At 45.1% G+C, this 14,444-nt stretch overlaps 1 protein-coding gene across 7 annotated transcripts in view; it reads right to left on the reverse strand.

Moving 5' to 3' along the window:
* The window catches only part of ARHGEF3 (Rho guanine nucleotide exchange factor 3), a 272,374-nt gene that overhangs the window by 15,711 nt on the left and 242,219 nt on the right, over nucleotides 1-14,444 (reverse strand). For all 7 annotated transcript variants that reach the window (XM_075005462.1, XM_075005459.1, XM_075005463.1 and 4 more), the window contains 3 exons: nucleotides 10,431-10,493; nucleotides 9,663-9,759; nucleotides 9,498-9,574 (listed from right to left, as the gene is read on the reverse strand). In XM_075005462.1, coding sequence (XP_074861563.1) covers nucleotides 9,498-9,574; nucleotides 9,663-9,759; nucleotides 10,431-10,493 — 237 coding nt within the window. The remainder of the gene's footprint in view (nucleotides 1-9,497; nucleotides 9,575-9,662; nucleotides 9,760-10,430; nucleotides 10,494-14,444) is intronic.

The following is a 14,444-nucleotide window of genomic DNA, read 5'->3' on the forward strand; positions in this document are numbered from 1 at the left end:
ATTCAACTGCTATTTTTCATATTGGGTAGCTAATTATTCTGAATGTATCCCACTTATGTGTGTCCATTGTAACATTTTAAAATAGTTGAATTCTCTCAAAACAAGCAACTGAGTGTTGCATCCATCTCGCCCTCACCTAATCCAATTCAAGTTATATTGCTGGAAATAATTAAAAACTTAATTAAAAATGTATTTAACTAAAAACAGTGGGAAAATAGCCATATTAAAAATGTGGCTCATTGAAGAAAATAATTGTTCATCCATTTAAAGGCTTCAATCAGGTCAAAAGGAACAAGGGTCACCATCAGATCAAAGAGTTATTTGTTTAAAGGGGCCCTTTTCGCTATTCCTTTTTTGGTATAAATATTTCATGAGAAGAGTAGCTTTTAACATTCCCATTCAAAAGCTGTTTAAAAAGGATGTTTATTGTGTTAGGCTGAGAACACCAGAATCCAATCAAGTTATACTATTTGGTACACACAGTCTCTGCTAGCATAAAGATACCAGTAATTAAAGGGGAGAGATTCAACAGCAACTTTTTGGGCATGATAAATTTGGCAGTTCTTATGAACTTCTTGTAATAAGAAGACAACTAATTCAACTTAGCATCTCTGATGTGTGAATTATCCCAATAATATTTCAATGTGAAAACTCCTCTATAATTTATCTAAAATGTAAACAAATCTTAATATGCAGTACTTCTGATTATACACTATAGAGAAGTTCTTCATTTTAAAAGCAATTATGTTCTCCATTTCAAATGCAAACAGTGCTAGATGAGCTTTCGTGGGACAGACCCACTTCTTCTCGTCTGGCTATGGTCTGAAGAAGTGGGTCTGTCCCACGAAAGCTCACCTAATAAACTATTTTGCTAGTCTTTAAAGTACTACTTGACTGCTTTTTGTTTTGATAGTGTATAGACTAGCACAGCTTACTCCCTGTTACTATTAGTGCTAGATAGATTTAAAAAACAAACAATGCTTAGTGTTAGATATGAAGCTGTATACTAAATGGGGCACTAGTTTGTTGACGACAGCATAAAATTTGCATAGTATTATTTTGGCTTTTGAGTCACTTAAATGCACAGGAAAATTTACCCATAATTAAAAAACAAACAAACAGTCAAGGTATCCAAGCTTCAAAAAAAAAAAAAAAAAATCAAAATAAGGCAGGGACTTGTGCAGACTCTCTCTCTGAACTTGTGTACATCAGCTAACAAAATGATAAAACTTTACAAGATTTAGTACTCCAGCGTAGATGTGTTCCCCAAAGTCTCAAATGTTTACCATATGCTTTTCCAACCCTCTTGGCCTAAACAAAATCTTGCTGAGAACAAAAAGATATCTTATGACTTTGGGTACTTGTTGGTTCCAGTTAAGTATAACACAATCTTAGTTATATAGTTTTTTCAGGGACAGGGAATGCAAGAGGAAGCACCTGAAATGTTTGAATAACGAAGGGAAACTAGATCATCTTTGAAGTCTGCATGAAGGAAAACACAGGATATCCTCAGCATCAGCTGAGTTGGATAGAGAAGTTACTCACCGTAGTAACGATGGTTCTTCGAGATGTGTCCCCGTGGGTGCTCCACGATAGGTGTTGGGCTCGCCCCAGCACCGCAGGTCGGATCTTTTCAGCAGTTTCTGCCGGACCGCGCATGCGCCAGCGCGCGCCACTCCCTTGCGCGCTCCCGGCCGCGTGCGCGATCCGGTCCCCGCCAGTTCCTTGACCAACCGCCTCGGATGCTCCTGAAAAATACTAAACAGGGATCCGAAACGGGGAGGATGGGCGGGTGGTGGAGCACCCATGGGGACATCTCGAAGAACCATCATTACTACGGTGAGTAACTTCTCTTTCTTCCTCGAGTGTCCCCGTGGGTGCTCCACGATAGGTGAGTACCCAGCAGTAACCCAAGATAGGAGGTGGGTAATCGGTTTATGTGCAGCTTGTCCCCGAGAGGACCGCTGTCAAGAGACGAGTATCCTCTTGGAATACCCTGTGAAGGGCATAATGCTTGGCGAAGGTGTCATAGGAGGACCAGGTCGCCACTCTGCAAATGTCTTTTAGCGTAATGCCCTTGAAAAAGGCTGTTGATGCTGCCACCGTCCTAGTGGAGTGAGCCCTAGGCGGGGCCAGTAAAGGAGTCTAAGTTCATAGCACATTTTTATGCAGGATACGATGTGCTTCGAGATTCTCTGCAGAGAGAGACCTTCTCCTTTTGATTTGGGAGCGAGAGAGACTAGGAGTCTATCGGTTTTCCGGAAGGACTTAGTCCTGTCTATATAGAAAGCCAGCGCCCTCCTCACGTCCAGGAGGTGTAGGCACGCCTCTTTGTTGGAGTTATGAGGCTTTGGTTAAATGAGGGTAAAACTATAGGTTCGTTAATATGAAACTCTGAAGAAGCTTTGGGAACAAAGGCTGGATGCAGCCGTAAGGTTACCGCCTCCTTGGAAATTACTGTGCAGGATGGCGTTGCCATAACTGCCACAAGCTCGCTCACCCTGCGAGCTGACGTGATTGCAAGAAGTAAGGTCGTCTTTATCGTAAGGAGACGGAGGGAAACCGTGGCTAAGGGTTCAAACGGTGGTCCCGTTAGCGCATTAAGCACCAGGTCCAAGCTCCACGAAAGTGGAAGCGGTTTCCAAGGGGGGTATAGGTTTACCAGCCCTTTGAGGAACCTGGTAACCATGGGATGGGCAAACACCATGTGCCCTTCCTCGTCATGTCTGAAAGCCGATATAGCGGCAAGGTGGACCTTCAACGAGGATAGTGAGAGTCCTCCTCCCTTGAGGTCCAGTAAATACTCTACTATTACAGGTATAGGCGCAGCAAGGGGGGCTAATTGCTTGGTAGAACACCATGCAGTGAATCGAGTCCATTTTTGCTTATAGGGCTTCCTGGCTTATAGGGCTTCCACGACAGAGATGCTACTTTCTAGGACTTGTTGTCCCTCCGTACACGTGCTCTCTAGGGAGCTGAGCCATGGATTAATCATGCTTGCAGTCGCAGGCCTCGGGGGTGTGGATGCACTATGGACCCCTGGGCTTGCGTGAGCAGATCCGGCGCCACCGGGAGGGGCATCGGTGGACGGTCCGACATGCGCAGGAGTAAGGGGAACCATTGCTGTCGATCCCACGTTGGGACTACTAGGATCATTAGGGCTCTCTCTCTCCTGGCTTTCTGCAAGTCTTTGTGGATAAGCACTCTGGGAGTAAAGTCGTAGAGCAGGGGGCCCCTCCAGGAGATCGCGAATGCGTCCCCCAGGGACCCCCGTCCCAGTCCTGCCCTGGAGCAGTATCATGGGCACTTCTTGTTGTGTTGAGTGGCAAACAGGTCTATCTGGGGAAATCCCCATGCGTGAAAAATCGGTCGTAGCAGATAAGAACGGATCTGCCACTCGTGTGTGAGTGCGAAGCGCCTGCTCAGCTGGTCTGCCTTCACATTGTGAGCGCCTGGTAAATACGAGGCTTTCAAGGTTATATTGTTGGCGATGCACCAGTTCCACAATCGGACTGCTTCTGCACATAAGGCACGGGACCGAGCTCCTCCTTGCCGATTTACATAAAACATGGTGGAGATATTGTCTGTACTGATCCTGACTACTTGCCTTGTATATGGTCTCGAAAGTGTTTGCAGGCGTTGAACACTGCTCTGAGCTCCAGTATATTTATGTGCAGTGACTGTTCTGTGGAGGACCACAGTCCTTGCGTCACCTTTTCGCCCATGTGTGCTCCCCAACCTATGTGGGAGGCGTCGGTAGTGAGAAAAACAGATTTTTGTTTTTGGTGAAAGGGCACCCGTTAGCATGTTCTTGGGGTTCACCCACCATTGTAGGGATCTGCGCATCTCTGTCGTGGGCAACACCACCCTATGGACGGTGTGTGCTACCAGTTTGTAGACGCTCGCCTGCCAGTGCTGCATGCTGCGCTTATGCAATCGGGCATTCTGTACCACAAACGTTGCTGCTGCCATGTGGCCCAGCAGCTGTAAGCACGTCAGAACCGGCACCGTAGGACTGAAGGTGACGACTTGCACAAGGGAACCAATGGTGCGAAAGCGGGCATCTGGTAGATAAACCCTTGCTGTGATGGAATTTATACGTACCCCTATGAACTCTATGTCCTGTGCGGGGTCTATCTTTGATTTTGCCAGATTGATGACCAGGCCCAGCGAAGAGAACGTGTCTGCTGTGACGTGTATCATGCGAAGTACCTCCTCCTTCGAGGCCCCTTTCAGTAGGCAGTCTTTTTTTTTTTTTTTTTTTTTTTCCAGATATGGGAATATAAACACCCCCTGTCTGTGCAGGTAGGCTGACACCACTGCCAAGGTCTTGGTGAAGACTCTGGGAGCCGAGGAGAGGCCGAACGGCAGAACCTTGTACTGAAAATGTTCTTTGCCTACCATAAACCGGAGAAAACGCCTGTGAGCCGGCTGAATAGTTTTGTGGAAATACGTGTCTTGTAAGTCGAGGGCTGCGAACCAGTCTCCATCGTCCAGTGCCGTAAGTATAGAGGCGACTGTGATCAACCAAAAGCGTTGCTTGCGCAAGTACCGGTTGAGGCCTTGAAGATCTAGGATGGGCCTCCAGCCTCCCGTCTTTTTCTCTGTAAGGAAGTATCTTGAGTAGAACCCTTTCCCTCGGAGTTGCTCCGGCACTCTTTCCACTGCCCGTATAAGCATAAGATGGCCTACCTCCTGCTCGAGTCTCGCTTCGTGGGAGGCGTCCTTTAGGTGGGGTCTGGGTGGATGTTGTGGCGGTGGGAGCGACTGGAAGGGAATAGCGTAACCCGTGGCTATGATCTCCAGTACCCATTTGTCTGTGGTGATCTTTTGCCACTGGTCGTAGAATGGTCAGAGGCGATGGTGGAACAGTAGCTTCGGATGACATTGCGCGATGGTAGTGATAGTGCAGCCCTGGATCTGTGTGTCAAACTTGTGGCCTTTGGCCCTGCCCCGAGGACGCACGGCTCTGTTGAGAACGTCGCCTGGGAGTTCTGTACTGTTGGTGCTGTTGATGTTGCCCTTGCTTGTAGCCCCTGTGGTACTGGGGATGCTGTGGTTGATACTGCAAACAGCTTCTGCGTGTCAAAGGGGAGATCAACGATCTTCGCCTGCAGATCCCTCAGGATACCCGATGTCTGGAGCCAGGACTCCCTGCTCATGACCACTGCCGTAGCTGCTGAGCGTGCTGCCATATCCGCTACGTCTAGGGCGATCTGAACTCCTGTCCTGGAGGCTGCGTAGCCTTCCTGCACGATGGCCTTGAGCACCGGCTTCGTGTCCTCTGGAAGCGAGTCCATGAGGGAAGTCAGCCTGGAGTAGTTGTCGAAATTATGGTTCGCTAGATGCGCTGCGTAATTCACCACTCTCAACAGTAGGGTAGAGGAGGAGTAGACCTTTCTGCCGAACAACTCTAGTTTCTTGGCATCTTGTCCGTTCCCCCTGTCTTGTACTGAGAAGTTTTCGACCTCTGTTGAGACGATTCCAGCACCAGAGAATTTGGTTGCGGGTGGCTGAACAGGAACTCCATGCCCTTCGTCGGGACGAAGTACTTCTTATCCGCTCTCTTGTTTATAGGCGGAGTGGACGCAGGGGTCTGCCATATTGTGGTGGCGGACTCCATGATTGCTTCATCAGCAGGATAGCTAGTTTGGAAGAGGCTGGACGTCTCAGGTTTTTAGGGAGCTTATGGTGTTTCTCCTGCACCTCTGCTGTTTGGATGCCTTGTGTGAAGGCCACCCTTTTAAACAGCTCTTGGAACTGTTTGAGATCGTCCGGAGGATGGACATCCCCTGGGGCCGTGGCCTCGTCAGGGGAAGATAGCGAGGAACCGCTAGGGTAAGCCTCTCTGGACCCCTCTGGGTCCTGTTGACGGTGATACATCCTCTCGCTAGATACTTGTGAGGGAAAATCTCGGGGTTCCAGAATCAACTCCCCCGGAGATATCTGCGTTTCCGTCCTCGTCCGCGATTGCCCTCGGGGATATTGAACCATCTGGGGGATCTGTCCCTGGGGATGATTGAGATAATGGAGAGACTGATTTGTGGCAGTACTCCAGGGGTTCAAAGCCCAGGAAGGGCGATGGTGGTCCGAGCCATGGTGATGCTGGCTGTAGGAACGGGGATGGGGGCCTCAGGGTATACTGGAGGTGACCCCTGCTGCCTCGTTAGAGTCCGCAGCATAAGTGGAGGGCTTAGAGCGAGTAGCCCTGCAGCCCTGTCTGGAGAAGGGCTGCGGTGCCGGGTTTTCTGTGCTGCCTTTCCCCTCCCCTGTGGGGCTGGTTCCACCTCTTTCTGTGTCGGGGATCTCGGCCCCGCTGTCTGCGCTGCGCTCAGCACGCTCCGCTGCGGTGCCGCGCGGGTGGTCTCCCCCGGTGCCTGCAGGCCGCGTGCCTGCAAGCTCTGCACTGCTGGTTCCCCGGGGGTCAGTGCCACTAGCTGCGGTGCTGCTAGCTGCAGTGCCGCCGGTTCCGGCGCTTGCCTGGCCACCGCCCTGCCAGTGGTGCAGGGCGGCTGTTTGGTTATTGGAGGCTCAGCCTCTGCCACGTGCGTCTCCGCGCCACCGCCCCTCAGCTGTGACTGCGGCTGGGGGCTATGCGCTCCACCCGTCCCGCTCGCTGTGGCTGCCGGCAGGGATCGGGTTGGTGAAAGCTTCCTCCGTTTTTGCGCTGATGGGGTTAGGGAAGCAGCTTTCCTTTTATGGGCCCCTGCGGGTCCCTCCTGCGCGTCTGGCTGGAGGGCCTTGTCAAAGAGCAGCATTTTCAGCCGCATCTCTCTGTCCTTCCTTGCTCTGGCTGTGAGCTTTGCGCAGGAGGAGCATTTCTGTGCCCATCGGAGGCCGGCATCGCTTTGCGGCATGACTCACACTTTTTGAATCCTGAAGAGGACATTGTGGTGTCTCTGAGTTGTTAAAAGGGTAATTAGCACCTTCTCTGTGCCTGTTCCCCTCTCGGACTCAGCCTGCCGTGGCAGGAGGCCTAATGGCCTTACGTCCCCGGGCCTCCGCTGCTCCGCTCGCTACTAAGGCTGTAAAACTTTACTTTTTACTCTTTTCTTTTTTTTTCTTTTTTTTTTTTTTGGAAAAACAACAAACAAGCTAACTTTAGCTAAAGACTGAAAAAGAAGCTCTAAACATTTTAAAAACATTAAATACGCTAACTCTGGCCGTAGCCTGAGCAGATTCCGTCTGCAGCCGATGGTGGTTAAAGAGGAACTGGCGGGGACCGGATCGCGCACATGGCCAGGAGCGCGCAAGGGAGTGGCGCGCACCGGCGCATGCGCGGTCTGGCAGAAACTGCTGAAAAGATCTGACCTGGGGCAAGCCCGACACCTATCGTGGAGCACCCACGGGGACACTCAAGGAAGAACCCCCAGTTAGAGAGCGCTGAGACACACAAGGTGGTACCACAGAATTAGAGAGTTTAGGCCTGGATCCACAATTAGACCTATTTTGTTGCACTTAATCAGATGAACACCACATTCACAAAATCTAAGTTAGGTGCCCAAGCTTTCTGTAAAATTGATGGGGAGAAATAGGTACCATCCAACTACCAAACTAAGGAATGATCACATGGGCTCCCTCATTTGTCATACTGAAGCTATTTCACAGTACATAGAGAGAAAGTCACTGGAGCCAGGGGGATGACTGGACCATGGGTATTTCACAACCCAGGTGGTGGCACTAGCGTCATTCTCTCTCTCTGGTCCAAAGTATTTATAAACAGAGGAACAGCTTAAAGAGGGGAGACTGAAGGAGCCCCCTATCACTGTATCACACAGGTCAGGGATTAGAGCACAGTACTGAAAGTTAGGAAATGCCTGTTCAAATCATCTCCCTCAACCTCTTGGCAAGGGGGAGAATTGGATATGTCTTCAGCAATCCAGGTGAATATATGGGCAGCACCCACTCCAGCCCCTCCGGTCCACCTCATTTTGATTGGGATATGATCCAGTTAGCAGCTTTTGGAACCCACAGGTGAGACAGGCAGAAAAGCCTCTTCCCCGGCCAAGTTTGAGTATCACATTGGACTTAGGTGAGAGCTAGGCATCCAGACACTTAGAAAGCACCAGTATGAATTCCCTGAGGCAAGAATTTAAGTGTCCAGAGAACTTTTATCCTTAAAATTTAAACACTGAGTTAGCTTAGAAAATGATAGAGGTGGGTAACACACCCCCAGGGATTTTGAGGATCACAGTCAAATTAAAACAGGGACTTAGTTTATTTGTGGGTCCAAACCTTTGGCACTTTAGTGGACCTTAAGCTAAAAACCTTTATATTCATACATGAATATACATAAAATCTTTTAAATTCAAGTTACTGCCAACATATTTGGATGAGCTAAAATTCAAACACAAAATTTTAAAATACTTATTTTATTAAAAAAAAAAAAACAACAAAAAAACCACAATCCAACAGAGTACATTTGTCATTCACCAAAAGTCATTAAACTAGTTTCGTAACAGAGAGGAAGCCATGCTAGTCTATACACTATCAAAACAAAAAGCAGTCAAGTAGCACTTTAAAGACTAGCAAAATGGTTTCTCAGGTGAGCTTTCGTGGGACAGATCCACTTCTTCAGACCATAGCCAGACCAGAACAGACTCAATATTTAAGGCACAGAGAACCAAAAACAGTAACCAAGGAGGACAAATCAGAAAAAGATAATCAAGGTGAGCAAATCAGAGAGTGGAGGGGTGGGGAGGAAGGTCAAGAATTAGATTGAGCCAAGTATTAGACTGATCTAATTCTCGACCTTCCCCCCCACCCCTCCACTCTCTGACTTGCTCACCTTGATTATCTTTTTCTGATTTGTCCTCCTTGGTTACTGTTTTTGGTTCTCTGTGCCTTAAATATTGAGTCTGGTCTGGCTACGGTCTGAAGAAGTGGGTCTGTCCCACGAAAGCTCACCTAAGAAACCATTTTGCTAGTCTTTAAAGTGCTACTTGACTGCTTTTTGTTTTACACTAGTTTCAGTACACATTTTTGGATCTTAATAGCCCAGTGTTTTGAAAAGGATGCCTAAATATCTTCCAGTGACTATTCCCCTGAAAACCGCAAAACCTCTTCTGTGCTGATTATAAAATCACATTCTTTATACTGTGAAATAAACTGTCCATCTAAAATCCTTACAGAAGAGAAGTTTTGTATCTTTCCATATAAACATACAGTCAAAACCCTCAGGTGGCATGAATCAGTGTAGCTTTACTATAGTACATGATTTCCACTTAGTCATGTGCTTTTACACAGCTTATTGTAAAAACAACCAGGACTTTAAAAATACACCCTTTTCTAAATTTTAAATTGTAAGTCACAGAATTTAGGGAAAAATGTTCCATATTCCATTGTATTACAATTCTTATTAGCCAACTATTTTAAAAGTTAAAGACTTACACATACTTTCAAAGAGATGCTAAATATCAAAAATGGTCTGATTAACGATACAAACCAATGAAACAGTTACAAATCAACTTTAAATCTGTTTAGAAAATCATCCTTACCCAGGCAACAAGGATATGACCAACATGATCAGTAGATCCATCAGGTTTCCTGACCTCCTGAAGCCTCCTAAGAAGGTCTGATCAAAATAAAGACAAATTTACTTTCTGAACATTTTAAGTATAAATTAATCTAGAATTATTATATTTCATTGAACATAATTTTACCTTCATGTAGAGGGATAAGAGAGTCCAGTGTTCCAAAAATCTGGTTTAATTCTTCCTCTGTCATTATGGAGAGTTTAAGCATAGGGTCATGATAAGCCTGGGAAAACAAGCAAAATATTAGCATATATTTAATATTGAAGAAATTAGAGATTACACTTAAATTCTCATATAACACAAAAGTGGCTCATGGTATTTTACTCACATTTTGCTTTGTGTTGGTACCAATTAGAAAACAGTCAGCACAAAAGTTGAACATTAAGGCTGTGTCTACACTAGCTCCCAACTTCGGAGAGAGCATGGTAAGTAGGGTGTTGGGAGATTATTAATGAAGTGCAGCAGTGCATGTGCAACACTTCGTTATGCATTAAACTTCGCAGTGCCCGCTTGCATGTAGCCGCAGCTAACCCATGGGTACTTCAAAGTGCCCAGGCTACTTCGAAGTCCCTTTACACCTTAACTTTTGTGCCATGGCTACACGCAAGCGGACACTTTGAAGTTTAATGCTTTGAAGTTGCCGCGGGGGAGAATTAGCTTAATAAAGTGCTGCATATGCACCGTAGCACTTCATTAATAGTCTCTGGACACCCTACTTGCTGTGCTCTCTTCAAAGTTGGGAGCTAGTGTAGACGCAGCGTGTGCGTGTGCGTGTGTGTAAACAGGGATTATTTTTTAACATTAACTTGATTGCAGTTGCTACTATTAAGTCTGCTATAGAGGTGGCAGGTTTTGAAGAGGGGGAAAACAGTTTGATTAATTTATCTAAAATACCTTTTTTGCTAACTTCAAGTCTTCTATCAAGTCGTCTTCTCCCTGGGAAAGTTCAAAGATTGCCTGGAAAAAAAGAACATATTTCTTATGTAAATTTTACTTAACATTAAAAGTTACTCATATTCTAAACAGCTGTATTAGTGCACAGCTGTATTTTCTTGCAAAATCTAGTTGGAGAATTAAATATAGGTTTAATCTACAAAAAACATATTTACTCAGCACTACTTTTAAAGACATGCTCCTGCAAGACTTCACATGAAACAGTTCTTGTTTGAAAAAGTTACAGAAGTACAGTTTTTGGTTTGACATGTTCCAAATCAGAAGTTTATCATATGTATTATGGTATTCTGATGTAAATGAACTATATCAAATATTTCTGGTAAAATAATTGGTGTTTATACCACTAATTATGTGAGTGTTCTGTGTTTGGGTTTAAAAAAGAAAAAAACAAATATTGCGGTTCCTTTAAACATACAGGTGGTATTAAAGTTCTTTTAACTTGGCATAGTATGTTTTTTTCCCCCTTAATGGCAATGCAGAGCTCTGTGGGACCTTCTCCTCATACCTGCTGCTACTTATGAAATGAATGTTGCTGTTTGTTAGAAAATATCTAGCAATTCAACACTGTGCACACTTCTAGTACAATATATTACCAATCACAGTGTCCAATCAACTTAAATTATATGATCCAATTCTAACCAAGCATGGTAAAAGTTATTATAAACATCATATATTCTGTTACTGAGTACTCGTACAATAAATATTAGTGGACAGAATTGTTTAAATGTGTTTGTCAAGTATTAGCACAACAAAATCAGTATTTAAAATATTTTAGTAGTTTTGTATTTAATAGATCATGAGGACAGTTCCTTTGCTGATGGAAACTGTCACAGCTCAACAACGTTAACCATTTGATGATCTGCCCCAAGTTAGTTAATAGGTATTTGTCACAGAACGATCACTACACCCATGAAACTGTAGCATCTTCTGCAGAGCAGCTCCACTTCCACTCCATGGCTGGAAAAGAAGCAATCTTTCCCTATAATAATGTGCTTTCTTCCATTTCTGGGTAGGGTAGGGGACTGTTCCTTCCTGGCAAAAGATAACCTAACCTATGTTATTGACAGTTCTGTAACCTTCCAGGAGCATTATAGCAATGCAGTATTCCTAGGCATGAAGTTATCAGTACTTCAGAAATTCCAAATGTACATTATGCTGCAGCATTTTCCTCAGCAATGCTGAGCACCACAAGACATCAAATGTGTCCTCTGCTCCAAATGCTATGCTCTTCTGGTACATACCTTGTGAATCTGTTACCCAGTGTATGCAATCAACCCATCCTTCTCTACCCCAGGCAGGTACTGACTGAAGCAGCGGGGTGGAGGAGGGACGATCATGGAGCACCCACAGGGACACTCATCTTGAAGAACCTCAGTTATCGCACAAGGTGAGTAACCCTCAGTTCTTCTTTGAGAAGTGTCCCTGTGGGTGCTCCACTTAAGGTGACTTTGGAGCAATAGCACTTAACAGGAGTGGGGGGCTTCACTTTCACCTTGTCTGTAATGTTCAGAATCGACTGGCCAGATCTAATGGCCTGAATTACATATTGATCTATAGTGTAGTGCTTGGTGAATGTACGGACAGATGTCCCACTGGAGAACATATGCAAAAGTGGCTAACTGGACATTATTAAGGAAAGCATAAGATGCCAATTGTGCTTTTGTGGAGTGCATGTGAATGATGCTTGGTGTTGGCAGTTTGTTCAGTTCATAAAAAAGTTTTATGCCATAGGAGATCCATTTGGATAACTTCTGTTTGAATACCAGTTGCCCTTTTGATCTCTCTATCATGGAGACAGAGGCAGAGATGATCCTCTTAAAATCTTTGTCCTTTGCAGGTAGGATGGAAGGGTTCTATGGTGTTGAAGGTATGAAGCACCATCTTTCTGGAGTCTAAGTATGGTTTCAAATAGACTAGAGGTGAGTATATATTTTGGCTGAGTTGGAAAAGAGAACCTTTGGTAAGAATTTGGGATGTGGACAGAGGATTACCTTGTCCTTTTGGAAAATTGTAAATAGCATGTCTGCCATCAGTGCCGCTAGTTCTCCACTCTTCTGATTGACTTAACAGCTATGAGGAAGGAAACCTTCATGGAAAGGTGTAATAAGGTGCATGTGGCTAGCAGTTTGAATGGTTTTCTTTTGTGTGTATTCAGTACCATATTTAGATCCCACATCAGTGTGTGTTGCTGGAAAGGTGGGTATTATTTAGCTCTCTAATAAATCTAATACATAATTTTGAATATTACTAGACATAACAGCCCACTCATAAAATGTGTTTCTCAACATCAAACTTGCAGTGTGCACTCAAAATTCAGATTTTGTCTGCTGATTCAAGGGAAAATAAATAGGAAGAACTGTAGTGATAGCCTACTGTGGGTGAGTGCGGGTGGGGGTCAATTACAAACGATCAAATCAAAAGGAGGAAATGGATGAGGCATTTTTCAAGCAGGTAACAAGATTTGTTAATATTAGCATGTTAGCTAATGGATTTTAAACTTACCTGCTACCTGTGGGAAGACATATAGCAGAACGTACATCCTATATGTTATTAGCATGTATGAGGAACAACTTTCTGACTAGGTGGTCATCCATTTTGGCCAAAAGATAATCAGTTGCAAATGTGAAGATGGTCTGGAACTTGGGAGGAAATTATCATGATCTGATAAGATTCACGATCCTAATGAAAGGAGGATATGAGAATGGAAAAAAAGAAAAAAAAGGCACGCTGGATTTGAAAAAGGTAGATATCAACTAACTCACAGAAATAGTGGGGCAAGGTTCCATGGAGAGACCAGTTAAGAAGAAAAGGGGTCAACAGGAGTTGGCAGTTCCTAAAAGAGGTAATACTAGAGGCTCAACATCAAGCTAGTCTAACAGACTAGTGTGCTACACAAGGAGCTTTTCAGCAACCAAAAAAGGATAGACAGGAAAAGGAAGGAGAGGTATCACCAAGACAGCATATGTGGGAATAGCTTGAGAACACAGACAAATATCAGGAAAGCAAAGCAAGGAATGAGGTACAAGAACAAGAAACACTAGAGATATCAACAAGAGGTTCTGCAAACATGTCAGACCAAAAAAGAGGGATAACGGGTGGTGAAGGTCCAACTGCTCAATGGAGATGGTGAGCTGGTAATAGAAAATAAGGCAGAGCTGCTCACTGCCTGCATTACTTCAGCCTTTACACAAAAATAAAATGTTACCAAACCACTAGCAAAGACAATAAAAGGAGAGGGGATGCAGATCAGGGTAAGTGAAAAACCATGAGGGATTTTCTGATTAATTTAAAGAAATTGCAGTCGGCAGGCCCCGATACTATTCATGCCAAGGTGCTGAACGAATTAGCTGAGGATAGCTCAGGACTATTGTGAGTAATATTTGCCAGCTCATGGATGACAGAATTACCAGAAAACTGGAAAAGGGTTAATGAAGTGCCCTTCTTCAAAAGAGGGGGACAGGAGAAGGAGCAGGAGAACTACACACCAGTCAGCCTGACCTCAGTATCTGGACAGCTACTAAAACAATATACAATAAACCCCCAACGTGTGTGTAGGTTACATTCCCCAGCAACCACAAGTAAGTTGAATTTCACACAACTTGGATGAGCCGGAAAACTGACCAGCGCTGTTGCACTAGTCAATTTCTTGGCTCCTGCAAGCAGAGGGGAGCCAGGCCACCAGCTGATTCCAGCTCCCCTCAGCTTGCAGGAGCCAGGAAACTGACCATCACAGCACCACTGGACAGTTTCCCCACTCCTGCAAGCTGAGGGGAGCCAGGCTGTCACCTGGTTCCTGGCTGCCTGCCACTCACAATTTCAACTCATGTTTATCCAAGTACGCGCAAGTCAAAAAACACATAAATAGGGGTTTTACTGTAGACAACATTCAGTTAGCAAACAGCTTGATGATTAATCGGTGATCATTAGCTGACAACATGAATTTACTAAAAACAA

This window comes from Carettochelys insculpta, chromosome 11 (genome assembly GCF_033958435.1).
Source record: "Carettochelys insculpta isolate YL-2023 chromosome 11, ASM3395843v1, whole genome shotgun sequence".
NCBI classification, from domain to species: domain Eukaryota; kingdom Metazoa; phylum Chordata; order Testudines; family Carettochelyidae; genus Carettochelys; species Carettochelys insculpta.